At 42.5% G+C, this 19,635-nt stretch overlaps 1 protein-coding gene across 3 annotated transcripts in view; it reads right to left on the bottom strand.

The window, feature by feature from the left end:
* Nucleotides 1-19,635, bottom strand: part of LOC124711684 — a 316,172-nt gene that overhangs the window by 1,776 nt on the left and 294,761 nt on the right. For all 3 annotated transcript variants that reach the window (XM_047241901.1, XM_047241886.1, XM_047241894.1), the window contains exon 8: nt 7,554-7,747. In XM_047241901.1, coding sequence (XP_047097857.1) covers nt 7,554-7,747 — 194 coding nt within the window. The remainder of the gene's footprint in view (nt 1-7,553; nt 7,748-19,635) is intronic.

The following is a 19,635-nucleotide window of genomic DNA, read 5'->3' as shown; positions in this document are numbered from 1 at the left end:
ACTTTTTATTTTCAAATGGGAACACCCATTTTAATGCACATTTGGATTCTATGCTAAAAGCATTCTTTCCATTCATGGTAGATAGCATTGTAATCAACAGGATTCAATGTTTTGCAATTAAGAACTTACTCGTTTCATTCTGTATTTTGTTTATGTTAAAAATGTAAGCTTCTTAATCTAAGCAGTTGATACTTGTGCTGTTCCATGTAACAGTGGCTTGGCAAGTTCTTTTTCTAAGTGGTACACTTCCTTAGTTGTAAATTGTTTCACAACATGGTAAATAGTCTTAAGAGATCACAGCCTATCAGCAAAACGCTGGGCACAAAGAGCAACATAGCAGTAGGTGTGAGAGTTACTGCAACTGGATGGAAGGACACACTGAAATCAGTCATCCTGATGGTGTGATTTGAGGGGACTCAGTGAAATCGAGCATCTTGACAGTGCAGGGACTTGCCAACACCAACTCCAAAGGGAACAGAAAACTAAGTTACATTAAAAGAAGCTTATTTGCAATACGTTTAAATGTTGAACTGTAAGAGTTTTACTGTTTAACCAAATTTGCAATTTTTAACGAAAATATTGACTATTCAGAATCAAAAAGTCAAAGTTTTTATTGCAAATGTAATATAAAAGCAAGTGAGTACATTCTTAATTGTAAATACCAGAAAAATTGAATATTGTCAATTACAGCACTATCCACCATGCATGAAAAAAAGGATTTTTTTGGTGTAGAATCTGAATCTGCAATAAAAATGGTAGGTATTGCATTTGAAAATAAAATGTTGTCTCCTACCCCATAGAGGCAGGGCCAATTTCAGCACAGACATGTCCCCTATGAAATATTAACTTTTCACCTCAAACATTTTTTTCATACAATGTATATTTTTCAAGATACATAGTTTTTCAAATTAAACAAAGAACCTGTACACATGAGTCATGTGTTTATAGTGAAGAGGAGGAACCAGGTGGCCACTTTGGCAGATCAGCAGTTTTACCCAGCCTGTGGATTTAATGAGTAAACTCATTCAGGCATCTTGCATGCACATGCTCTGTATCTTACACTTGCTAAGCAGGTCTTACATTTAAAGATGTGTATGGGACCTTTTACCTTCTAAAGCTATCTTATGCTCTGTTTTGCTGCATAGTGCATCCACACCAAACATACATTTGGACTATGATGTAATATTGATTAACCCTAGGCTGAATCTCGAAAGAATAGGGAGCATGTGAGGAGCCAGGTTTCTTGAGAAATAATTTTAAAGGTCTTTAGAGTGAGTCACAACCAAAATATCAGTTTGAATAAGCAGCAATTGTGTGGTGGTGTGCCTGAAACTTGAGTATGAACTACAGTTGGTTTGAATAATTCACTAGTAACATAAATTGGAAGATGCAAAACAGTGCAAAGGAAAAGGTGAAGCAGCCGTTGCTAATTCTGCTGTCAGTGACTGAAGTCAACACAACAGTGCTTTTATTATAGTTCTATTATAAGTGATATCAACAAATTGCAAAGAAACAAAATCAGAATGAATGAAGTACATATCTAGTGAAAGTGAAAAAGTTATGTTCCTCGGAATCATTGACTGGCACACACAAATATTGAAAAACAAATTATGGGGAGATAAAGGAAGAGGTGTTAAAATATGGGATGCAGATGAACCTAACTATTGATAAATTATATATAAAAACAAAGATGAGGTGACTTACCGAACGAAAGCGCTGGCAGGTCGATAGACACACAAACAAACACAAACATACACACAAAATTCAAGCTTTCGCAACAAACTGTTGCCTCATCAGGAAAGAGGGAAGGAGAGGGGAAGACGAAAGGAGTGGGTTTTAAGGGAGAGGGTAAGGAGTCATTCCAATCCCGGGAGCGGAAAGACTTACCTTAGGGGGAAAAAAGGACGGGTATACACTCGCACACACGCACATATCCATCCACACATACAGACACAAGCAGACATATTTAAAGACAAAGAGTTTGGGCAGAGATGTCAGTCGAGGCAGAAGTGTAGAGGCAAAGAAGTTGTTGAAAGACAGGTGAGGTATGAGTGGCGGCAACTTGAAATTAGCGGAGATTGAGGCCTGGCAGATGACGAGAAGAGAGGATATACTGAAGGGCAAGTTCCCATCTCCGGAGTTCGGATAGGTTGGTGTTGGTGGGAAGTATCCAGATAACCCGGACGGTGTAACACTGTGCCAAGATGTGCTGGCTGTGCACCAAGGCATGTTTAGCCACAGGGTGATCCTCATTACCAACAAACACTGTCTGCCTGTGTCCATTCATGTGAATGGACAGTTTGTTGCTGGTCATTCCCACATAGAATGCATCACAGTGTAGGCAGGTCAGTTGGTAAATCACGTGGGTGCTTTCACACGTGGCTCTGCCTTTGATCGTGTACACCTTCTGGGTTACAGGACTGGAGTAGGTGGTGGTGGGAGGGTGCATGGGACAGGTTTTGCATCGGGGGCGGTTACAAGGAAAGGAGCCAGAGGGTAGGGAAGGTGGTTTGGGGATTTCATAGGGATGAACTAACAGGTTACGAAGGTTAGGTGGACGGCGGAAAGACACTCTTGGCGGAGTGGGGAGGATTTCATGAAGGATGGATCTCATTTCAGGGCAGGATTTGAGGAAGTCGTATCCTTGCTGGAGAGCCACATTCAGAGTCTGGTCCAGTCCCGGAAAGTATCCTGTCACAAGTGGGGCACTTTTGTGGTTCTTCTGTGGGGGATTCTGGGTTTGAGGGGACGAGGAAGTGGCTCTGGTTATTTGCTTCTGCACCAGGTCAGGAGGGTAGTTGCGGGATGCGAAAGCTGTTTTCAGGTTGTTGGTGTAATGATTCAGGGATTCCGGACTGGAGCAGATTCGTTTGCCACGAAGACCTAGGCTGTAGGGAAGGGACCGTTTGATGTGGAATGGGTGGCAGCTGTCATAATGGAGGTACTGTTGCTTGTTGGTGGGTTTGATGTGGACGGACGTGTGAAGTTGGCCATTGGACAGGTGGAGGTCAACGTCAAGGAAAGTGGCATGGGATTTGGAGTAGGACCAGGTGAATCTGATGGAACCAAAGGAGTTGAGGTTGGAGAGGAAATTCTGGAGTTCTTCTTCACTGTGAGTCCAGATCATGAAGATGTCATCAATAAATCTGTACCAAACTTTGGGTTGGCAGACTTGGGTAACCAAGAAGGCTTCCTCTAAGCGACCCATGAATAGGTTGGCGTACGAGGGGGCCATCCTGGTACCCATGGCTGTTCCCTTTAATTGTTGGTATGTCTGGCCTTCAAAAGTGAAGAAGTTGTGGGTCAGGATGAAGCTGGCTAAGGTAATGAGGAAAGAGGTTTTAGGTAGGGTGGCAGGTGATCGGCGTGAAAGGAAATGCTCCATCGCAGCGAGGCCCTGGACGTGCGGAATATTTGTGTATAAGGACGTGGCATCAATGGTTACAAGGATGGTTTCCGGGGGTAACAGATTGGGTAAGGATTCCAGGCGTTCAAGGAAGTGGTTGGTGTCTTTGATGAAGGATGGGAGACTGCATGTAATGGGTTGAAGGTGTTGATCTACGTAGGCAGAGATACGTTCTGTGGGGGCTTGGTAACCAGCTACAATGGGGCGGCCGGGATGATTGGGTTTGTGGATTTTAGGAAGAAGGTAGAAGGTAGGGGTGCGGGGTGTCGGTGGGGTCAGGAGGTTGATGGAGTCAGGTGAAAGGTTTTGCAGGGGGCCTAAGGTTCTGAGGATTCCTTGAAGCTCCGCCTGGACATCGGGAATGGGGTTACCTTGGCAAACTTTGTATGTGGTGTTGTCTGAAAGCTGACGCAGTCCCTCAGCCACATACTCCCGACGATCAAGTACCACGGTCGTGGAACCCTTGTCCGCCGGAAGAATGACGATGGATCGGTCAGCCTTCAGATCACGGATAGCCTGGGCTTCAGCAGTGGTGATGTTGGGTGTAGGATTAAGGTTTTTTAAGAAGGATTGAGATGCAAGGCTGGATGTCAGAAATTCCTGGAAGGTTTGGAGAGGGTGATTTTGAGGAAGAGGAGGTGGGTCCCGCTGTGACGGAGGACGGAACTGTTCCAGGCAGGGTTCAATTTGGATGGTGTCTTGAGGAGTCGGATCATTAGGAGTAGGATTAGGATCATTCTTCTTCGTGGCAAAGTGATACTTCCAGCAGAGAGTACGAGTGTAGGACAGTAAATCTTTGACGAGGGCTGTTTGGTTGAATCTGGGAGTGGGGCTGAAGGTGAGGCCTTTGGATAGGACAGAGGTTTCGGATTGGGAGAGAGGTTTGGAGGAAAGGTTAACTACTGAATTAGGGTGTTGTGGTTCCAGATTGTGTTGATCGGAATTTTGAGGTTTTGGAGGGAGTGGAGCTGGAAGTGGGAGATTGAGTAGATGGGAGAGACTGGGTTTGTGTGCAATGAGAGGAGGTTGAGGTTTGCTGGAAAGGTTGTGAAGGGTGAGTGAGTTGCCTTTCCGGAGGTGGGAAACCAGGAGATTGGATAGTTTTTTGAGGTGGAGGGTGGCATGCTGTTCTAATTGACGGTTAGCCTGTAGGAGGATGCTCTGAACAGCCGGTGTGGATGTGGGAGAGGAAAGATTAAGGACTTTTATTGTGGATAGGAGTTGACGGGTGTGTTCACTGGCTGAGTTGATGTGTAGGTGAAGGATTAGGTGGGTGAGGGCAATGGATTGTTCAGTTTGGAACTGGTATAGGGACTGATGGAAGGAAGGGTCGCAGCCAGAGATGGGAACTTTAAGTGTGAGGCCTTTGGGGGTGATGCCAAATGTCAGACAAGCCTGAGAAAATAGAATATGGGAGCGTAATCTGGCTAGGGCGAAGGCATGTTTGCGGAGGGAATGTAAATAAAACTTAATGGGGTCGTTGTGGGGGTGTTGTGAGGGTGACATGGTATTAGAAGGTGGAAAGTGTAACATGAGGTGAAATGAAAATGAAAATAAAAATATATGGGGAGAGATAATGGTGAACCGGAAAGTAACTGGAGATCTGGAATGAAAAAAGGCGAAAAGGTGTTGGTTACAGCTGGGCTATGTTGGACTTGGGTTGGTAGACAACGATGTGCATAAAGGTTAGGTGGTTGTGTTGCCGCCAAAACACGTTAAAGGACGGAGAAATTCGGGAAAATTTCGAAAAAACTGCGTGTAGTATATTAAAAGGAGTGGTATTGTGGTGGCAGATTATGAAAATGAGGCTAACAATTGTCTGACGAAGAAATAATGACGATAAAACCTGTGGGAAGCGGCTAAGAATTATAAGTGATGTGGGAAAAACGGAAATGGAAATAAAGCGAAAGTTATTAGAACTGGCCGAAATGGTTGTTTAAAAGGTGAAAGGAGCTGTTTGTGAACTAGAAACGGTGGATATTATAGCGGCGGTAGTGCTGAAAGCGGCAAAAAAAATTTTTTGGTTGTGCTTTGGAAATGGGTTACGTATTATTTAGTATATATATAGGCGGGATAAAATAGTATAGCAGATTACGGTAAGAAGGAGAAGGTGAATACAAAGTGAAACTACTGGCAAAAACAGAAAGAGGAAAATAAGACGACAGAAAAGATTTCGAAATGCAACAGTGACAATAACAAACGTAATTGTTGGATTCAAATTAATGATATCATTATAATAGAAGGAAACATTCCACGTGGGAAAAATTATATATAAAATAACTATTGATAAATGTTGAAAAGGATGAGGTATGACTCTAACATGTAGGACGAAGAAGAGATGAGTAAGTTGATGCAGAAGAAATAGGTGAATCAGAGGTGGAGTCAGAATCAGACTGCTAAATGATTTGAGGCTAAACAATTCATTACCTTTTGAAATTGTGGAAATTAACTACACTTAATTTTAACTAGTGTTCAGTGACAAACCATGAAATATGTGAACTGATAGGGCATGGGTATGCTCCTGAGAGTACCTTCAAAGTGGACAGTGTTACAAAATAACTAAGCATATCCTCTTAGGATTAACTATTGGCTTTTCATATCTGTTAATGGATGCATATGCTCAATTTCTGTCTCGTATATGTTTTTGACACACAGTCTTCCTTCCTTGTGTGCTGAGTTATGAAGAGTGAGCTGAGTTGCAAACAGCATCAAAAGAAGTTTCTCACTCTGATAAAGGAAATTAGTCCTTGGCATTTTTTTTCAGCTGACTACCATTATGTCGTTTTATATATATATATATGGTGAATAGTGCAGAGGGTAACTGGAAGGCGCTGTGAAGATATCTGGTGATTTATAAACAGATAAATAATGGGTGATCAGAAAGTTTCTGTTCCAAGGCTGTACTGTCCAGAATCGGTATGCCATCAGGCAAAACTGCTGTGAACTTTGAGGCAATCATCTCACTGAAGCACTAGATTGAAAATACTCATGTGGTAAAACACCATGTCCAGCTGCATGAAGAACTTTGTAACTGCGTACTACACACCCTCGTCTGACAGGAACTGTTGACCCTTCAAGGCCTTTTCTTTTTAGGGGCCCAAGGTGTGATAAATGGATGGGTAGAGATCAAGACTATAGGGCGGGTGCTCGAGTGTCTCCCACTTGACTTGGCATAACTTCTGCAGTACAACATTCGCGATATGGGAGCTTGTGTTATTATGAAGCAGTAGCACTCCTTGTTGCACCATTCCACAGCGCTGCTTTCTGACAGACATACTGCCCTGTACACATTCTTCATTGTCTGATGGACACGTATGCCACATTAATCCCTTGCCTATATGTCAGTGTTTATATGCCAGCATCGGAGTTGCACTACATTGCACCCATGCTGCAGCAACGGCCTCAAATAGAAACTCTTTGATTGCCTGTTACATTTTGATATATTGCTGGTTTCAATTGAACAGTCTGAGAATGGTCTCTCAATGATTACAGTTACAAAATTTTCAAAAATTGTCTGACATTTGGAACCGTGTTTAATACAACATATAAACAACTTAACTAACTTGGAGTTAAGAATTATATGTCACTGTGCATAAAAATAATATTAAGAGAGAAAAATGACTTATATATTACTGTGTGCACATATATATGGCAAGTATCTAAACACTGGGCTGGAACCTGCATGTAGCACACCCAGATGACAGAAAAATGAGTGACATGACATGAAAGAAATAATCAGTAGAAAAACTACACAATGCCACAAATTGAGGTTACACATTAGCTGCCAGACACAAACTGTACAAGCCGAACGAGATGCTGAATTGAGAAGTCTAAATGCTCTTGTACAGTTGATTGCCTGGTATCTATTGTAACCTGGGAACGACAATCTGTGTACAGTATGTAACTTGTACTGGTGCTAAAAACAAAAATTACACATCACAAGATTGGATAAAAAGTAACACAAAAGCAAGATAGAAACAAAAATCCTTTACTTTGGGGGAAAAATGTTGTTTACCTGATAGCTCTGACATTTAGTTCACTGTTACGTGTGCTTACATTTAGTGAATCCTTTTTAAACCTGTATGTTATGAAACAAGATATGATATACAATGATAAATCTCATATTAGTTGTTATCTCACTACGTACCGACAGCTACTGTTTTGACTTGTGCTCCTGGCAAGTCTTGGAACACGTTGTATTCTGGGTGTGAAATGTCACCCAACATTCTTGCTACATCATCCTTATTTAATGGATCAGGATAATTGTTGAGAGTTGAAAGGCGCTGCTCACTGCTGGCTATAATCATACCTCCTGTTTCAGGTATTTTAAGCCTGAGAAACCTGCAATAAACACACACATATCTCAGTTTCTCTTTCTTGATAATGAATTAGAGTAGTTTTCGTTTTGACAGGCGGGTGAATGTATGAACCCTGACATAGAAAATAAACAGCATTTTTAGTTCTTGCATCTAAAACCTTTGTTTTGCTTCATAGAAAATTATGTAAAGGAACACAGTTTACACATCCTAGTACCATAGGAATACAAAACTTTATTTTGTTTACAGGGTGTCCCAGCTTTAATGGTATATTAGAGAAGTTTAATTTATACTATTTGCAACAAATCATACATCAATTTGAAAGTAACCAACCTATTTTTTCTTACAGATGTGCAGCCATAGTTATATGGCACACATCCAACCTAAATTTCAATTATTCACACACACACACACACACACACACACACACACACACACACACACACACACTCTTTGGTTAACAAGTCTGCGGTAATGGAAGCAATAGCCTCTACATTTCTGTGTCTCAATTCTGTCAAATCATTAGGTAGTGGTATAAAGTCTCGCGGGGGGGGGGAACACACACACGCATGGTGTGAAGTCAGGATGGTGTGGAGGTCACCGGAAAACAGTTGTCATACAGATAGGCCACCCCTGTTATGGTAGTTACAACAAAAACAAATGGTCCTTACACTTGATGTCAGGACACAGTGCAGAATGCATTTAATTGTAGGGAATCTCTTCGTATTGTATAGGTTCATGATCTGACCCCCAGATATGAACATTACGGATATTTACCTTCCCATTTAGATGACAAGTTGCTTCATCACTGAACACCACAGAATCAAGAAAGTAATTATCCTGCCGTACAAAGTTATAACTGGAGCAAGGATTTTAAGGTGCAGCCCTTTCCAAAAATAAAACTATATTTGCACCTTTTTCTGAGATTATTACAGTTTGCATCTCTTCCCTTCTATTCCATGCTTAAGCACCTTTCCTCCCATTTTTATCTGCATTTTCAATACATTGGACAGCACTCTTTCTCTTCTTGAACAGGATTCTAAGATTTTGTTTAATCAGAAGTCAACAATGGTCAATAAATATTAATATAATTTATGGAAATCAGCAGCAATTATTCATACCCCTAGCAACAATGGCCAACCCAGAAACAATAGTCAACTTCAGTAAAAATGGTCAATACGGAGCTGTGAAATCAAATAAAATTTAAACATTGATGCTGCAACAGTTGAAACCTAAATACAGTTTGTGCCAGCATGAGTTTTAACAGTTCCTATCTATCGACTGTTTAGTGTCTTGTTGGCAGTGTTGGTGTTCTACCAGAACTGGTTTTTCACTACAAAATCATGGTGAAGGTTAAGTAGAAGTTGTGTTCACTTTCAGAAGAATTCAAGATTATTTTTATCGAAACTGGTGGCATCATTCCGTGATGCGGCACCTGCAAAGTATTGGTACAATTGCAATTGATGACAAGCATCAAAGAAAAAGAATAAACCAATGCATCCAGAACAACTAACATATGAAGAACATTGAACTTTGCCAGTTGAAACCTAAGCAGACTGCTCTGATACACACCTCCGCTTCAGGATCTGAAAAGCAGTGGTCACTGAAGGAGTTTAGTCTGGATCTTGCCAGGGCACTAATCCAGTCAGGAATTCCAACAATCCTTATTCAAATCATTTCTTGAGAAATATATACAGGGGTCAGTAGTGGATGAGAGCACTCAGAAAAAGTTACATACAGTGAACTTATGAGAATTTTTGAGAGAAAGTAAAAGAGGCAATCAGTAAACAAAAAATGGGGTTCATTTTAGATGAAACTACTGATGAGCTCCAATGATATATTTTGCATGTGTTAGTTTTTCCATTATCTGGTGAATGGGTAAAACCTGTGCTTTCCAGGATGTACCAACTTGAGAAGACAGATGCCTGCACAATAATGCAATTATTCAATGACTCATGTATGAACCTGTGGCCAGGGGGCATAGAATACGAAAAAATCAGGCTTGTGTTGACAGATCAAGTACACACATGCCTTTGGCTTTCCAACAATTAAAGGGTGTATACTCCAACCATAAGCATGTGACATATATTGCACATGGTCTACAACATATTCGCAAAAGTATCTGGGAGAATTACTGTAGGGTAAATGTCTTCATTGCTATCCTGAAGAGGATTCTGGTAAAAGGCTCCCAGATGTTAAGTTTTCTATCAGGAAATGACAGGGCTCCACCTTCCACAGTTTCCTGTCATCACAAGGTGTGGTGCTTGGATAAGATGTGCACTCTTCTTGCGCGAAAACTTTGATAAAATTGAAAACTTCATATTTACCCTAGACACAATGTACAGCAGCAGGCATAAAGCAGACCAAACAATTGGTCAACAACAAAGACCTAGAGTTGGAATTTTTTGCAGTCTGTGGCTACAAGTATTTGCCTGATGTAATTCAGAGTTTGGAAGAAGAAGGTATGGAGTAACAGGAATGGTGGAAGAAGTTGATGAATGTTAGGGATGTCCCTGACGGATTTGTTAAAGACAAATTTGAATTACATTTGAAGAACAATCCAGATGAGGAAACCTTTGCAACTTTAACTGAACTTCCTTTGTGGGTGGTGGAAAGTTATGCTCCATTGGCTTCTATAGATGCCATGTGGAGTATCTGTGAATATAAGGAGCTGTTGTGCTCAAAGTGCCAGCAACTTAGTGTCAAAAACATTGAAATGATGTGTATAATCCAGTAGAGCAGAAACCTGTAAATGGCACATAGAAAGTTAATGTAGCTTGTTTAAACCTAAATAATTTCATCAGCACCTTTTTTGCACCTTTTTGTATGTATTTTCAGAACCTTTCTTCCCCCTTTTCTGGCCAGAATTAGAACCTGAAAATCCTTTCACTAGTTATAATATACACCATTTTCACCTGGCTTTAAAACGTGTTGTGAATCGAGAAGCTGTGTTCACAGTGTGAACAGGCGAATGAGCACAGAGTGTGGGTGAGTGGCTCAGTTTATGCCTGGAGGTGTCAGTGACATAGTGGTAACTCCAATAACATTTATTTATCGTCATGAGTTTACAGTGTTATAAGTGTCTTCAGAGTGGGGTCGGTGGCTGGCCATAAGCTTGTACACTCCTGGAAATTGAAATAAGAACGCCATGAATTCATTGTCCCAGGAAGGGGAAACTTTATTGACACATTCCTGGGGTCAGATACATCACATGATCACACTGACAGAACCACAGGCACATAGACACAGCCAACAGAGCATGCACAATGTCGGCACTAGTACAGTGTATATCCACCTTTCGCAGCAATGCAGGCTGCTATTCTCCCATGGAGACGATCGTAGAGATGCTGGATGTAGTCCTGTGGAACGGCTTGCCATGCCATTTCCACCTGGCGCCTCAGTTGGACCAGCGTTCGTGCTGGACGTGCAGACCGCGTGAGACGACGCTTCATCCAGTCCCAAACATGCTCAATGGGGGACAGATCCGGAGATCTTGCTGGCCAGGGTAGTTGACTTACACCTTCTAGAGCACGTTGGGTGGCACGGGATACATGCGCACGTGCATTGTCCTGTTGGAACAGCAAGTTCCCTTGCCGGTCTAGGAATGGTAGAACGATGGGTTCGATGACGGTTTGGATGTACCGTGCACTATTCAGTGTCCCCTCGACGATCACCAGTGGTGTACGGCCAGTGTAGGAGATCGCTCCCCACACCATGATGCCGGGTGTTGGCCCTGTGTGCCTCGGTCGTATGCAGTCCTGATTGTGGCGCTCACCTGCACGGCGCCAAACACGCATACGACCATCATTGGCACCAAGGCAGAAGCGACTCTCATCGCTGAAGACGACACGTCTCCATTCATCCCTCCATTCACGCCTGTCGCGACACCACTGGAGGCGGGCTGCACGATGTTGGGGCGTGAGCGGAAGACGGCCTAACGGTGTGCGGGACCGTAGCCCAGCTTCATGGAGACGGTTGCGAATGGTCCTCGCTGATACCCCAGGAGCAACAGTGTCCCTAATTTGCTGGGAAGTGGCGGTGCGGTCCCCTACGGCACTGCGTAGGATCCTACAGTCTTGGCGTGCATCCGTGCGTCGCTGCGGTCCGGTCCCAGGTCGACGGGCACGTGCATCTTCTGCCGACCACTGGCGACAACATCGATGTACTGTGGAGACCTCACACCCCACGTGTTGAGCAATTCGGCGGTACGTCCACCCGGCCTCCCGCATGCCCACTATACGCCCTCGCTCAAAGTCCGTCAACTGCACATACGGTTCACGTCCACGCTGTCGCGGCATGCTACCAGTGTTAAAGACTGCAATGGAGCTCCGTATGCCACGGCAAACTGGCTGACACTGACGGCGGCGGTGCACAAATGCTGCGCAGCTAGCGCCATTCGACGGCCAACACCGCGGTTCCTGGTGTGTCCGCTGTGCCGTGCGTGTGATCATTGCTTGTACAGCCCTCTCGCAATGTCCGGAGCAAGTATGGTGGGTCTGACACACCGGTGTCAATGTGTTCTTTTTTCCATTTCCAGGAGTGTATAATGCTTCATCAATGAAATGTGATGTCATTCTGCAGATCGGTGCAACAGTCGCTGGTGGCAGTGTAGAGATGAGGAGGCATTGCCCACTGAATATTCTGCTATACAGTGTGGCTTCTACCTCATCAGCACTCTTGAAGACAGCACGTCACTTGTTCATGTGGAGATTGCTGACTGTGGTCAAGGATGTTGGTTGTTGTGAAGGCTAGGCCCAGGTCATCCACCATGGATAGACCAAGACTACAGCAGCTGCTTACAAGTTGGCCCAGAGGCTGCACAAACTCACCAGACTTGTCATTGTGGAGACGGCAGCTTGCAGATATTCTGCAATGACTTTTAGTGGAGGAGGGCTTGCCACACACCATGACCCAGTTGCAGGCAATGGCAGACCACAGCTATGGTGTGCACGAAGTTGGCTGCATCTCGATGTTGAAATCAGCAAGCAGGCCATCATCAATCAGCTTGGCATGGTTTCACTGAAACTCTATTGACTATCATTCTCTCTGGTTCTAGAGACACAGAAAGAATGGCAGCATGGCTGAATGTGTCTTTGAGTTCCAAAATCCTCATTATTTAAAGGACTGATCTTGCACCAATGATGCAGTGGCTCTGGGTGTATGAGCACATTTGCCCTCATTTATCGGTCCCGTCAGTGCTCCTAGCCTCACCGTGGTAATTCAGTAATTATTCTGCGTCACTGAGCTCCAGTCTTTCTGGCTACATTTGACTTTGCAGTGACAACCTGCCACTGAAGTTATGAACTGTTGCTTCACAGTTCCCTGTTATGCAGCACTGCAATGTTTGCATTTCTGCCTGCCTCACTCTGAGATTGTGTGGCAATGCTCACCTCATGCCCTGACTCTGCTATGTCAGCAGTACACCTTGTTGACATTCCACTTGGCACATCAGCCAAGAGCCAGCCTTTTCTGTTCTGAGCTCACCTCTGCAACACTCTTAGATCTAATTACATAACTGTAAACTGTGTCCACTGCACCATCTGTTTTACTCTTGAGAATTGACGTACATGGAATGTCTCTCTGTTTCCTAATTCTATACCATTTTCCTTAAGTTTCAGTTTGCTGAACTCTCTTTCACATTTATGCTACATTATCCTTATTTTTGTCTTTGCATGTTTATCAGGTGGATTTTTTTAACCTGATGTTTTGGTATTTCATCTGGAAGTTTACCTTTGAAACAAAAGTTTCCCTTACACTTCCTCAAAACACATATCATTAAACTATGATTACACAACTACTTGCAGTACTTCCTAGTACAATACACTGATTGGTAGAGCCAGTTACCTCTCTTATTTTACAGCTAGTTACAGATTGACTACACCTTGCAGTGCCATGCTTCTTTATACTATCTTTTTATTAAAATCGACTCTTGTGTTTCTTGCACTTTACTGTGTGTATTGAATCTTAGTGATGCCATATGCAGTTTAAGTGGTCCTACCTTCACGGTAATAGAACCCTGTGACAATGTAACACATACATCTGTCTCCTTCAGTTGAAACAACGTCTTACAAATTTGACTGAGTTTTTCTGAACAGTTACATGATGTTTTCTCTTACCCATATTTCCTATCACACTGCAAGTATTGGCAGGCACATATTCTTGAAAGGATTCTGTCCCGTTGGCTTGATCTTTAGCCTTACTATCATTTTCCTCCTCCCCCCCCCCCTCACCTCCCTCTCCTCCCCCCACCTCTTGCCCCTAACCAATTGGTGACAAAGCTGAGTCCTTCAGAAATAAATGTGCCTGTACTACTACATTAGCCACAACATTTGCAACATGACCAACATCATCAACAGCTTTCTGTGTATTCTGAATAGTATCTACCTTAAAGCCACCATCTGCAATTACTGTCTGCACAATGCAAAAGTCAGTGGCACATATATTTCCCAGTACATCTGGCCCAGTCTACAAGGCCTCAAAACAACAATCAATATCACCCACTGGTGTAGATACTACTGCACCTAAATCAAGATCAACCATGTTGCTTCTCAAATGCCAATTTTCTTCCTTATAGTACACAGTTACTTCATTTGGCACCTCAAGACAGTTGAGATATTGCTTTTTCACAAGGTTTTGGAGCTGATACTGTTATGTTATTCTCCATTACTTGCACACTATTAGTGCTTTGTGTATGAAGTAAATTTACAGGAACTGCCACAATCTTCACTCTCTGTGTTTGCTCCAGGGTAGAACCTTGTGAAATGGACAATGACATGGTTGACCTGCTAGCAATTATTCAAACCCCAGCAAAGGAGGAAAACCTAAAATGATGATGCAGACACTTAAATAGACTAGCATACACTATTACAACCAAATGTTCAGCTAGAATGGTTACTCACGAGTATCAGTATCTCATACTCCAAGACAATGAATGAGCTAGGCTTACAACACAATACAGTATGTCTTGAAATGGTACAAATTGATATACACCATCTTTGATCACTGCCTATGTTCACTCCTTTTATCCAATACATATAAATGCAACTAGACACTTGCCAGAAAACTCACTGACTCCTTATGTTCCCTGCAGCCAAACAAAAACGTGCACACTAAACTGCAACCCTGCAGCAGTTGAGCCATATTCCCAGGAATGGGAGCAGACATGGTTCCACTGTCACTGAAGTCCTGAGGTGACATCCATTTCTAATACCAATGTTGTGACCCAGGTAGCTGGGGTCATGTTGTGTGAGTGGCCCAGTTTATGCCCAGAGGTGACAGTCATACAGTGATATTTGCAATAATTTTTATTTATCGTGGTGAGTTTCGGGGCAGCAGTTGGCGGCCGGATGTAAGTGCACATTCTGTGAAGAAGTGCTGATGCCTCATCGGCAAGCCATGATGTCACTCATCAGGTTAGTGGCATGGCCACATGCTGTGCTGGTGGCAGCACAGGAATGTGGAGCCGTCACCCACGGAACATTCAGCGATACAGTGCGGCTCCCACCTGAGCGCTCTTGAAGACAGATTGTTGCGCAATTAGGTCAAGATTATCAACTGTGGTCCAGTGTGTTGGTTGACATGAAGACTAGGTCCTAGTGGTCTACCATGAATTGACCAAGATTGCAGCACATGCTCATGAGTCTGCCAGGAGGCTGCACAAATGTGCCACAACTGTCAGTGTGGAGATGGTAGCTCGCAGATCGTCTGCAATGACCTGTAGTGGAGGATTGGCCACACAATGGTCTTCTAATCTGTGATACCTAGTGGACAGCAATGGCAGACTACGGCTATGGTATGCATCAGGTTGGCTGCATCTTGGTGTTGAAGTCAGCAAGCAGGTAGTAGGCAGGCCATCATCAGTCTGCTTGTCATGGTTCACTGAAACTCAATAGACTGTCATTTTCTCTGGTTCTACTGATATGGATAGCATGGCAGCATGACTGAATGTGTCTTTGAGCTCCAAAAGCCTTGTAATTTGAGGTCTGAGCCTGCATCTAAGACACGGTGGCTCTAGCTTATCAGTGCATTTGCCTTCCCGTATTGGTCCTGTCAGCACACCTTGTCTCCTGTAGTTCAGTAATTATGCTGGGTCATTGAGCTCAGGTCTTTCTGATTACATTTGACTTTACAGTGGTGCCCTGGCAATGAAGTTACGTAATGTTACATCAGAGTGCCTTGTTATGCAGCACTACAACATTTGCATTTCTGCCTTCCTCAGTCTAAGGTTGTGTGGCAATGCTCATCTCTGACATCCATTACATCAGCAGTGTGCCTTGTTAATGTTCTGATTGGCACACTGGCCCAGACCTAGCCTTCACAAAACATTCACAATAAAATTATACTGCTGCACAATACATGGACCAACTGTAACCAGTATGGACATATGAGTAAAAGTTTTGTTAAAACTTTCCATACTGTCAGCTTTTGCAGCTGAAGTTCAAGGCTTGCTTTTTGAACAGACATCTGTGGACTACGATGGTAAGATGCCCTGAAATGGTGAGTATCCTCTTCAGACACTTTCCGTTGCCCCGTGCTTTTCCTTTTACACACACATCTGGTCATCTGAATTGACTGTACCATTGTCGGATGTTTTTGCCACATGAGGGCAGACTTTAAATGAAACACACGTTGAGCTCAAACCACAGATTCACACAAAATGCTTCACACTCAGATGTCACCATTCTGCATATATGGCACTGCGAGGGGGAACAACAAATTGGTACTCAGGCATGTGATTATTTAAAACTGTTTGAGTTACACTTTAATTGTAACCTTGAACCAAAACTTTACAATGCTTTCAGTTGATACTATTAATATTTATAAGTGGGAAATCCCTTTATGGATACCCTGTACTTTATTGGCTTTCTTGTGTTTGGCTTTTGTGTAGTGTAAGGAGTATGCATTTAAATTTAATTGTATTAAATTTTCTTGCTGAAAATTAAACTGATGAAACCAATTTGTATGTAAAGTGATGAGTCTGTGGATGTACTAAAATGTTGTACATAAATTTAACTATGATTAGATATACTGGTTCAGAAGCCATCAGTGTCTTTGTAAGCATTAATTGTTGGAACTGCTTGCTAGCAAGAGTATATGCTAATGAATGTAATGAAACAATGTGCTTCACATTTATACAAGTGTCATCGAACCTGACGTGTGTAATGGAAATACTGATTTCAAGATTAGACAAAATTAACTAATAACTATATTGTTAATTGCTCTTCAGCTTATGAGTGCAAAGTTGTGCACAGCACTACAGGTATCATACAGTGACAGTGCCAACATTTAAGGCAAGATGACATAGTTTCAGCCTGTGTGGGGAAACTGTATATTTGATACATGAAGCACTCCAAAAATAACCATATTATGGAGTACAATGAACAGGAGTCATCATGTACTTACTGAGGTGGAAGAACTGTGAGCCTTATCTGCAGCAGAGAAGTGAAGTTAAAGAAGATACACTGATTTAACCAAAATTTTGAGGGACTATTATTTGTGTGATGTTATTTTCATATCTATTTAACTACCATCACGATTGAACTTTATTTATTCTACAACACAAAAATAAACTGAAGCACCAAAGAAACTGGTATAGGCATGCTTATTCAAATATAGAGATATGTAAACAGGCAGAATATGGCACTGTGGTCATCAATGCCTATATCAGATGACAAGTGTCTGGTGCAGTTTTTAGATTGGTTACTGCTGCAACAATGGCACGTTATCAAGATTTAAGTGAGTTTGAACATGATGTTATAATTGGCGCACAAGCAATGGGACACAGAATCTCTGAGGTAGTGATGACGTGGGAATTTTCCTGTAAGACAATTTTATGAGCATACTGTGAATATCAGGAAGCTGATAAAACATAAAATCTCCAATATTGCTGCAGAAAAAAAAAAAAAAAAAAAAGATCCTGCAAGAATAGGACCAACGATGACTGATGAGAAGTGTTCAACATGACAGAAGTGCAACCCTTCTGCAAATTGCTGCAGATTTCAATGCTGGGCCATCAACAAGTGTCAGCATGCAAACCATTCCACAAAACATTGATATGGGCTTTCGGAGCTGAAGGGCCACTCATGTACCTTTGATGAGTGCATGACACACAGCTTTACACCTCATCTGGGCCCATCAACACCAACATTGGACTGTTGATGACTGGAAACATGTTGCCTGGTCGAACAAGTCTCTTTTCAAATTGTATCGAGTGGATGGACGTGTATGAATCCATGAACCCTGCATGTCAGCAGAGGACTGTTCAAGCTGGTGGAGGCTCTGTAATTGTGTGGGATGTGTGCAGCTGGAGTGATATGGAACTCCTGATATTTCTAGATATGACTCTGACTAGTGACTTGTACATAAGCATCCTGTCTGATCACCTGTACCCATTCATGTCCAGTGTGCATTCGACAGACTTGGGGAATCCCAGCAGGACAATGTGACACCCCACACACCCAGAATTGCTACAGAATGGCTCCAGGAACACTCCTCTGAGTTTAAATACTTCCACTGGCCACCAAACTCCCGATACATGAACATTATTGAGCATATCTGGGATGCCTTGCAATGTGCTGTTCAGAAGAGATCTCCAGCCCCTCATACTCTTATGGATTTGTGGACAGCCCTGCAGGATTCATGGTGTCAATTCCCTCCAGCACTACTCCAGACATTAGTTGAGTCCATGCCACGCCGTGTTGTGGCACTTCTGCATGCTCATGGGGGCCATACATGATATTAGCCTGTTGTACCAGTTTCTTTGGCTCTTCAGTGCATTTGTATGACAAAGCAGTCCCCAAGCTTACTATAATTTTTCTGATTTGAGGAGCTGTTGCAACATGTGTTGCAGGCAGTGGGGTCTTGATGGTACATCTAGGAAGTCTACTTTTCAACCCTAACAAGGTATTCAACACCTAATTATCAATTCTTACAAAATACAATTCATAAGAAAATATATTCTAAGACACACACACACACACACACACACACAAAGATGCACCACAAGGGAATTGTCTGAATGGGCAGATGTGATGTTCCTTACAAACAAATGATTACAATTTCAGAAAAATTGGATGATTAATTCAAGAAAAAGTGCTTCACAAATTGAACAAATCAATAATGCGTTGGTCCACCTCTGGTCCTTAAGCAAGCTGTTATTTGACTTGGCATTCATTGATAAAGCTGGTGGATATCATGCCAAATTCTGTCCAATTGGTGCATTAGTTCATCAAAATCCTGAGATGCTTGGAGGAGCCTGCCCATAATGCTCCAAACATTCTCAGTTGGGGAGAGATCCGGTGACGCTGCTGACCATGGTGGGGTATGGCAAACATGAAGACAAGCAGTAGAAACTCTCAACATGTGTGGGCAAGCATTATGAGGCTGAAATGTAAGCCCAGGATGGCTTGCAAGGAGGGCAGCAAAATACAATGTAGATATTGCATATAAGAGTCATCTCAAATAATTTCACAAGGCAGCTTGGCCTATCTCTAGTTATCATAAACGAAATTTGGGGCAGTGGATAACTTGTCTCCTGGGAAGCTTGTCTCCATGCATCACTTGTGGTCTTGGAAAGTATAATAGGTAGTTTCGACTGTTCTGGAGAGGAGCTATTGGCCACTCAATGACAAGATTATCAGTGACTTTTATTTTTTAAGAATGTGCACACAAACTGATTTCAAGCTACATTGCTTTTAGAACTTTGAAAACATAACTTGGGAATCATGCTGTAATACTTAGCAGACCAGTAGATGTCTTTGTCTGGGCATTTCAAAATGAATTTGGTTGGAAACTAGATTATACAGGAGTACCTTACATTACACTTTGCACAGTATACTACTATGGGAGTTGCTGGGGTACAGGAGAATGTTGCTTCTAACATGAAAGAAAACAACTAAAGGAATTGTTTGAAGT

Source organism: Schistocerca piceifrons, chromosome 1 (genome assembly GCF_021461385.2).
Source record: "Schistocerca piceifrons isolate TAMUIC-IGC-003096 chromosome 1, iqSchPice1.1, whole genome shotgun sequence".
Lineage (NCBI taxonomy): Eukaryota > Metazoa > Arthropoda > Insecta > Orthoptera > Acrididae > Schistocerca > Schistocerca piceifrons.
This window is presented reverse-complemented; position numbering and strand designations above follow the sequence as displayed.